General features: G+C 41.1%; 1 protein-coding gene across 1 annotated transcript; it reads left to right on the top strand.

Moving 5' to 3' along the window:
- The first annotated feature begins 4,303 nt into the window (after positions 1-4,303).
- LOC137416857 (transcription factor Sox-9-B) lies at positions 4,304-9,057 on the top strand. The gene is made up of 3 exons (XM_068102514.2): positions 4,304-5,058; positions 6,058-6,299; positions 6,875-9,057. The coding sequence occupies exons 1-3, from the start codon at positions 4,625-4,627 to the stop codon at positions 7,684-7,686; spliced, it is 1,488 nt and encodes a 495-aa protein (XP_067958615.2). The 5' UTR covers positions 4,304-4,624; the 3' UTR covers positions 7,687-9,057.
- Positions 9,058-9,499: the final 442 nt, after the last annotated feature.

Below are 9,499 nucleotides of genomic sequence, written 5' to 3'. Positions count from 1 at the left end.
TATATATGTATATTTATGCAGTATATATATGTATATTTATGCAGTATATATATATATATATATATGTATATTTATGCAGTATATATATGTATATTTATGCAGTATATATATGTATATTTATGCAGTATATATATGTATATTTATGCAGTATATATATGTATATTTATGCAGTATATATATATATGTATATTTATGCAGTATATATATGTATATTTGTGCAGTATATATATGTATATTTATGCAGTATATATATATGTATATTTATGCAGTATATATGTGTATATCTATGCAGTATATATGTGTATATTTATGCAGTATATATATGTATATTTATGCAGTATATATATATATATATATGTATATTTATGCAGTATATATATACATATGTATATTTATGCAGTATATATATATATATATGTATATTTATGCAGTATATATCTATGTATATTTATGCAGTATATATATATGTATATTTATGCAGTATATATGTATATTTATGCAGTATATATGTATATTTATGCAGTATATATGTATATTTATGCAGTATATATGTATATTTATGCAGTATATATGTATATTTATGCAGTATATATGTATATTTATGCAGTATATATGTATATTTATGCAGTATATATATATATTTATGCAGTATATATATATATTTATGCAGTATATATATGTATTTATGCCGTATATATATGTATTTATGCAGTATATATATGTATATTTATGCAGTATATATATATGTATATTTATGCAGTATATATATGTATATTTATGCAGTATATATATGTATATTTGTGCAGTATATATATATGTATATTTATGCAGTATATATATGTATATTTATGCAGTATATATATGTATATTTATGCAGTATATATATGTGTATATCTATGCAGTATATATGTGTATATCTATGCAGTATATATGTGTATATTTATGCAGTATATATATGTATATTTATGGAGTATATATATATATGTATATTTATGCAGTATATATATGTATATTTATGCAGTATATATATATATATGTATATTTATGCAGTATATATATATATATGTATATTTATGCAGTATATATCTATGTATATTTATGCAGTATATATCTATGTATATTTATGCAGTATATATATATTTATGCAGTATATGTATATATATATATATATCTATGTATATTTATGCAGTATATATATATATATATATATATATATATATATATATATATATATATCATATACGTCATGTGTATATATATACACACACGCACACACACACACACACACAAAATGCACATACACATGTTTAATCGTGTCTACGTCACTGTATACAGCACGTCATGCCAATACACGTTGGAATGTCTCGTGAAACTCTCATGGGACTTTGGTCAACAGTGCAGGGCCCAACGGAATTTAAGTTTTATTACATCAGCTCATTTGTCACATTCGGCCACCATTGAGAGACCACGTGAACACTATGGGGTCCACTCTTGCTCAAAGCAAATGCAGCATACAAAGGTGTTTGAGACGTTAATGGCCGACATCACCAGAGTGATGTAAACATGTATAACATGTGACCACAAGCAACCTCGGTGATCATGTAAGGGGAGATCTTTAGGCTGAGTAAATATATTTGACCGTGTAAAGTCGAGTAGTTCCGCGGGGTATTCCCAAGCAGTGCAGATCCCATGACATTAAGAGGGGGAAAATTTCGAATTCGTTTTTCCTCCTTTGAGCGCGCAGACCCTTCCTTTTGTTACAATCGCGACGCTTCGAAAAGGGTCGCAAGGTGTGCAGATCTCTCTTGGGTTCCTCAAGGCATGGGACTTGTTTTAGTTTGAAATAAAAATCAGCGAAACCCCAAAGCGGCCAGAGGCGAACAAAGTGGTGAGCACGTGCTGGACCCCCATCGGGGGCCGTGCACCGATTCAATGGACACGATTAACCTACTTCACAAACCGTATCTACACCGTTAGCGAGAATAATTATTAGAGGAGGTGACTTCGGGGGGGGGGGGGGGGGATGTGGTGGGGGTGGAGCTTTGAGCATCGCGAAGAGACCCTCATCACGCGCAGGATGAACGTTCCCCAGGTACTCCCCCGTCTCGTGCACAGGTCGCGGCGGGGAATCCGAACGTAATGTGCAAATGCATTTGTGTAGCATTAACCTGGGGACTTTCAATCGATTTGCAATCGCTGGTGAATGAGCAAACGATCTTCTCAGAGTTGTTGTCACGTGTGTAGTTTGTAACACTGTTTGGCGTGAGTAATAAACAAATGTCCGAACTGACGATGCGATCGAACGGTGTGTACTCGTTTACGCAAGTTTACTGCATTTACCAGATTACGATAACATAGCCACGAATCCGAAACACGGACGTATACAAAGGTGTCTCATTAGACGCTCCCGTTGATAGACGAGGATGCACCGTGTCTGAACACCCCAAAACAAAAAGTTTCCATTTTTGCGAAGTGATTTCATACATATTATACGCTTGTTTAGTTTGTACTTTGAATTTGATTTGAAAACATACAGCGTTATATAAAAAAAAAAGGGTTAATTACGCTGTACATGAAAGAATAATTGTATATATATACTTTTGTGCAAGAGAAAATTATATTTTCATTAATTGATGTACGATGAGAAAGACGCTGGAAAATCACAACCATGGGCTTCGGCAGGACACGATCATATAACATTATCCTCTTCAATTCATTACGTCATAATGTCCACAATAACATATATATCAAGGTCTCTCCAGCCACTCATACACTCTAGCCACTCTATCACTCATACAAATACTTAGTGTACCTACTGGTATGTGCATACATGTGTGTATACTGTATACAATATATATTTATTTATTTACATACAGGCACTATATATATATATATTTATATATTTATTTACATGCAGGCACATTCATTATATATATATGTTTCGTGTCAGCCATTTGAGGTGGGGTGTAGAGGGTATATTGGCAATTCCTTTTCTGCATTTCTTGCTCGGCTGGGAATGTGTGGGACAGAAAGAAGGAGGATGTGTGACAAGGTGGCCCAGGTTGCCTTGAAAGGCTCATTTTGGATATGGGGGAAGTTTATGGAGGCACGTCGAACGGTGTAGGTTGGTTGTGTGTGGTTTTTTTTTTGGGGGGGGGGGGGGGGGGGGTTTCCCACCATTATTATATCTTATTTTGTGTATATGAGTGAGTGGGTGAGTTTGTGTGTTTTTGCATGAATTAATTTCTGCATGAGTGTGTGTTTTTGTATGTTGAGTGGTGTATGATGTAAGGGTAGGTGGTTGGTTGGTTGAGGTTGTGTGTGTGTGTGTGTGTGTGTGTGTGTGTGTGTGTGTGTGTGTGTGTGTGTGTGTGTGTGTGTGTGTGTATGAATGATCTGGTGTGTTTTGTTGGTGAATGGTGAAGGATATAAAGGTGGGTGTTTGAGTGTTCCACCATGTTTGTTTGGTGCTGTGGATTCTGAATGCGGAGGTGGTGGTGTTGGTGTTGTTGTTGTTGTTGTTGTTGTTGTTGTTGTTGTTGTTGTTGTTGTTCGCACTGGCTGGGGGTGGGGGTATGTACGCATCCAGGTGTAGTTCCTGCATGTGGATGTGAATGTGTCCCTGCTGGCCCACCATAGCTGACCGTATCGAGGTTGAAGGGCCGAAACGGGATGATGCTGAGGACCCCGACTGAGGACCCGGTCAGTGCGGCACACTTGTGACCACGTGTGTTTTGAACTTGTGCGTGCGTGCGTGCGTGCGTGTGTGTGTGTGTGTGTGTATATATATATATATATATTCATTTATAATGTAAAACATTTGATTGAATTACTGTTTATTTTTACAATCCTTTTAAACACAGAAGGTTCACTGGTCATTAAGTATCACAAATCGTCTCTACGGAAAGTCAATGATCGATGATTGCCTCTTCAACAGATTGTTTGAATCATGTGCAAAACAGTCTGTTGAAGATACAAACGACAGACAATTGCATCTTGAACACATTGTTTTGTACATGAAATCAAAGTCGTAAATAATTCAGAGGTTTATATGCAAAGTATTTAAAAAAACTGTATTGAGTATGGATATATCCAGGCGTTTCACGTGATCAAATTTCTCGAAAAACACACACATGCTGTTGTTGTTGTGGTTATTGTATTGTTTTTGTTGTGCACATTCAGCATGATGGGCCGATTTTGCATCAGGCGTCTCAGCATCTGTCATGGCGGATCTTTTCACAACTCTTGATATATTTATTAGCTAGTCTAACCCCGCCCCCAAAACTTCTGACCAATAGGAGGAGCCCTCGCAACCTTGGCATGTGATTGATGCAACACCTCAGCACTGGAAGAGTTCGACGTAACTTTCTCCAGTTGGGATTTAAAACCTCTACGTTCCGCCTCTCGGACGGTCAACTGCGACACGGCCAGAAGGAGGGAAAGAGGGCGAGGGCTGGGAAAAAGTGGACAGAGAAAGCACAGGCAGCGAGAGCGAGACAAACTCGACAGGGGGGGTGGGGATCAGAAGCTCCTTTGGAGTGTTGGAGCGGAGCCGAGAACGGGTAGCAAGTTCGGGCTACGTGCACCTCTTCCGATCACCGAACTTCGAAACGACAGGCGAACAATGGAAGACGAGCGAATGTCAGCGACGCCGAGCCCGGCCCTGTCAGAGCACAGCTCGGTGGGATCTACAGTGGACTCGCTCGCCGGTTCCGAGACCGACAGCCAAGGGTCGGCGCGGCGCGGATTGCTCGACGAGGTGGCGGGTGGCAGCGGAGGCTCCGCCGGCAGAGAGGGCGAACGAAAAACTTCCTCCGAGGACGACGACAAGTTCCCCGCATGCATCCGCGAGGCCGTGAGCCAGGTCCTCAAGGGCTACGACTGGACCCTGGTGCCCATGCCGGTGCGCGTAAACGGCTCGTCCAAGGCGAAGCCGCACGTCAAGCGTCCCATGAACGCGTTCATGGTGTGGGCGCAGGCAGCGCGTCGCAAGCTTGCCGATCAGTACCCACACCTGCACAACGCCGAGCTCAGCAAGACCCTCGGGAAGCTTTGGCGGTGAGTTCAACACCGGTTGTGCTGGAGCCAATGATCCGTCCATACATCTTATCAGTATTGACTTAGTTTTATTTCTCCCCCATCATTAAGTTACTTTCACCCCATTCTGTACTCGATTCCACCAAAAATGTATAGTTATGCGTTTCCTGCCGTGAAGGGTTAATTTTACTTACTTTCCATGTTCATTCTGGCAAGTGATTCGCCATGGACGGTCAATTATATATATATATATATATATATATATATATATATATATATATATATATATATATATATATATATATATATATATATATATATATGTGTGTGTGTGTGTGTGCTAGGTAATTGTGTAAAGCCTTGAGATAAACAGACGAAGCATCAGGGCACATCTTAAGCAAAGGTTGCACTTGGTCGGCTTCCAGCAATCTGCGTCTGTTGATCATACCAGTTAAGTATAACTGTTGCTCGAAAGGACGCTGTTGTGAGCGCGCCATCCTCTGCCCTGGATATTCCAAAATGCAAGGAGATCGTCACTTGAATTTGGTCACCTTACCAAATTACTCCATTCTTGCTAACTGTTGCCTGGTGTTGACTTAGCGGTTAGGGTGCCGGCTTGGGATCCTAGGATACTGAGTTTGAATCTCGGGGATCGCTGAATTAACGCCAGGGGGGTTGACTCAGCCTGTCATCCTTCCGAGGTCGGCAAATTGAGTACCAGTTCACTGGTAATTCCCTGTGTGTTGACTAACAGGGTTGGTGGCAGGAAGGGCATCCGGCCATAAAATATTACTTCAAAAAGGGGACCACGGTGCCTGAAAAAGGCCAACCCCTGCTCTGCGGGGGAAAATGGCCTCTAAAGGTGGTTCTTCTTGCTGACTGTCTGGAAACTCATCCTAAGTTACATTTTTGTGAATGAGCATTTTTTGTAGCACTGTGGTTGACCTGATATAGGCTGAGTGCACTGGATGTACTTTACTGGGGTACTGAGGACGTTCTTTGAAAACTCTCCCCTCACAGTTTGCTGAGTGAGAATGAGAAGCGACCTTTCGTGGAGGAAGCCGAAAGGCTCCGCGTACAGCACAAGAAGGACCACCCTGACTACAAGTACCAGCCTCGGCGCCGCAAGGCAGGCAAAGGGGGCCAAGCAGATGCAGACGGGATGGGAGAGGACTCGCATCCGGCTCCGGTCACCCTGTACAAAGCTCTGACAGACTCTCCGCATGGTGCCCCTGATGCACACTCCCCAAGCGATCACTCAGGTTCGTTGATGACCGCTCCATCCTCTATTTCACCACTCTACATCTGACACCTGACAGCGGTCACCAATTTATTACCAGTTCCAAACAAGAGCGCTGACACCCTTTTGAATGCTTGAACCTTCTTCACATGACCACATATGATGGTAAAACAGTCACATCTTCTGTGGAAATTGTCTACGTCTTTCTTACACTACCTGAAAACGATACAAATATGTGCCAAGTAAATATAAAATCCAATGCTAATCAATTACCATGAAGCCATATACTGTTTTATAATGTCTGCCTGGTGAAACTATCGACCCCACAACTATACATCATCATTACCATCACCACGAAACATTCACCTCATCATCATGTTTTGGAGGCATTTTTTGCGCAACTATCTTAATAAATCAGTATCATTGGGAATGCTTATTCGAAAAATCAGAATGCCATCCTCCATCACATAACACAATTCGTAATTCATATGAAATGTCAAAAAGTTGACGTGGAAACTTCAAACATTCTGTGAAGGATATCTAACGCTGTGAGTTATCACCATCTCCTTTCTTCGCCCTCCTCTTCACCTTCGACAGGGAACTCGCAGGGTCCGCCTACACCCCCGACTACTCCCAAGACAGAGGTGCATGGCAACAAGCTTGACATCAAACGTGAAGGACGCCCTCTGCAGGAGGGAGGTCGGCAACACATCGACTTCAGCAATGTGGACATTCGTGAACTGAGTCGCGAGGTCATCTCCAATATGGAATCCTTCGACGTCAACGAGTTTGACCAATATCTACCACCCAACGGGCACCCTGGCCAGGGAGTGTATGCACCACCTAGTGTGTATGGTCTTGTTGGAGGAGGAACACCACACACTTGGTTGACATCTGGAACCAAGACACCACTACCTGCACCCAGTGCTCCATCATCGAGTCCAATGAATGCCGAAGTGCGCACACATGTCAAGACCGAACAACTCAGCCCCAGCCATTACAGCGACACGCAGGCTGCGCAGGTGCAGACGCAGACAGGTCAGCAACCACAGCAACAACAGCAACAGCAGCAGTCGCAACAGCAGCAACACTCACCCCCACAAAGTCAGCAACACCCGCACCTCGGAAATTACATCCCATTCAATCTGCAGCACTATGGGGCCACAGTGGTCCCCACAATTACGCGGTCACAGTATAGCTACTCTGACCCACATGGACCACATCAAGGTGGCTACTATGGGGGTCACGTTGCCGGGGCACAACCTGGAGCTTTGTACTCTACATTTTCATACATGGGTCCTTCCCAGCGTGCCTCATACACACCAGTGGCAGAGGCTGCGTCACTCCCACCGACACACAGCCCACCACCATGGGAGCAGCCAGTCTATACCCAGCTCACCCGACCGTGAACATGAAGCGGTACACACCTTGACCTCAACACATTCTTAAAAAATAAAAAAGGGAAGTTCAGGTGAACCGCATTAAGGTACAAGGCTTATGGTGAACACGTGTGCACACCACACAACCATGATGCATTCTGCATATGGGATTCACCGGCATTTTAGCTTCAAGTAGTCAAAGCTTCCCTTAATGAAGGAGCAAACGTTTTTAGAGTTCCACGTTGATGCAGGCATCAAGCGTATGTCTGCTGTTTATGGGTCTAGCTACGTGGACGCATTTTGGAGCCACGTGCTCCTATTCGAGTGAAAATGTCCATCTCTCGTGACCGCAATCCTCATACAGTAAACTTCCCGAATCTCTACATGAAGAGTGCGTACCGGGGTAAGCACATCCTCGGCGGTGTCGAAACGTCATGCCATGTAGTCCGACCAACCTCCAATGGACGTGATGCCATGGCAGTTCCATGACGACTCGCTAGCCGCAGCACCATCATTTCAAACGTGTTATTATTCCCATGACAATTTTAATTTTTACCAATTACATATTTCAATCCTCCGTGAGGACAAGAAGTCTTCCTTATCGTTTTAAAATCAGTAAAAAAAAAAATTCACAGCTTGTAATTTTAAGGCAATTAAATCATTTTAGGTTGATATCAATGCTGTATGATTTGAAAGCCACAGAGTAATTTTCTTACGACAGATCACGCAGGTGCCTTCATCGTATATATATATATATAAATATATATATATATTTTTACAGCATTAACTTCTTGTTAAATTGTTCGTAGAATTGTGAATATTTTCAATAACTGTAAAAGTGCCTGTTTATTAAACTTGTTTTTATTTCTGTATTTTTTTTTTTGTTTGTTTTTTGACGTTGCAATTGCTGCAATACAAATCAAATTTGAATTAATCGAATAAATGATGGAAAATGCAACGCTTTATTAAAGGAATTCTTTTCAAATCTTAGTTTCAATCCTTAATAGTTTTATGCAAATAAAGTTGATGTTCCACAAAACTTTTAACACCAATCTTTAAAATAACTTTTTTTTATAATCTTACAATTGTTACGAAGCCGCAGATTCATTTCAGGACCAACCGAGACTCGTTTCAAGAAAACAAACAAGAATCATTCCTTAACATGAATTTCATTTGCCATAAGACGCTTATGGAAAGAATATGTTATAGGCATGCATTTGTCCTTTGATTTGTACATAACCTTATTATATATTCATAGTATGTATAAATTATTACATGATACCCGAGTCATTTTGTTTAATTGTGTTAGCATTGCTCTTGTAACAACAATTTGCAATCGATTTTGTTTGCCATCAGAAAGTGTATGGCTTAAAGTACTCAATAAACTATTTCATCTTTGTACTGACGACTCGAGCACTGATTGGGTATACGCGAGGGATGTACCAAAGGGCGATCACTAAGTCCGTGGCCTGACTTTAAAAAAACAAAATAGGTGATGATTGACATTTTACAAAACTGTCAATTTTGTATAATTTTTATCTGAATATTTCTTCCTAATCCTTTAATTTATGTGTGTAGCTTAGAGCTTTGCACTTTCACCTTTGAGCTGTCGAGCCAGGGTTTGAATCCCGATCCAGCTATAAACTGTGATTTCGGTGTTTCACATGTTCCGTCCATCAGAAGGACATTAAAGGAGTGCTGTTGGATGTTGGTGGCCATCAGGCGAGTTATCACCGGCACCCTTAACAAAATACAAATTTTTACCACCTTCGGTGGAACTTCGGTCCTGGCCGGCAAGTGCATCAAATATTTAAGCAAAAAAAAAAAAACTTTCCCCAGCCAA

This window comes from Myxine glutinosa, chromosome 3 (genome assembly GCF_964187855.1).
Source record: "Myxine glutinosa chromosome 3, kmMyxGlut1.1, whole genome shotgun sequence".
Taxonomy (NCBI): Eukaryota; Metazoa; Chordata; class Myxini; order Myxiniformes; family Myxinidae; genus Myxine; species Myxine glutinosa.
This window is presented reverse-complemented; position numbering and strand designations above follow the sequence as displayed.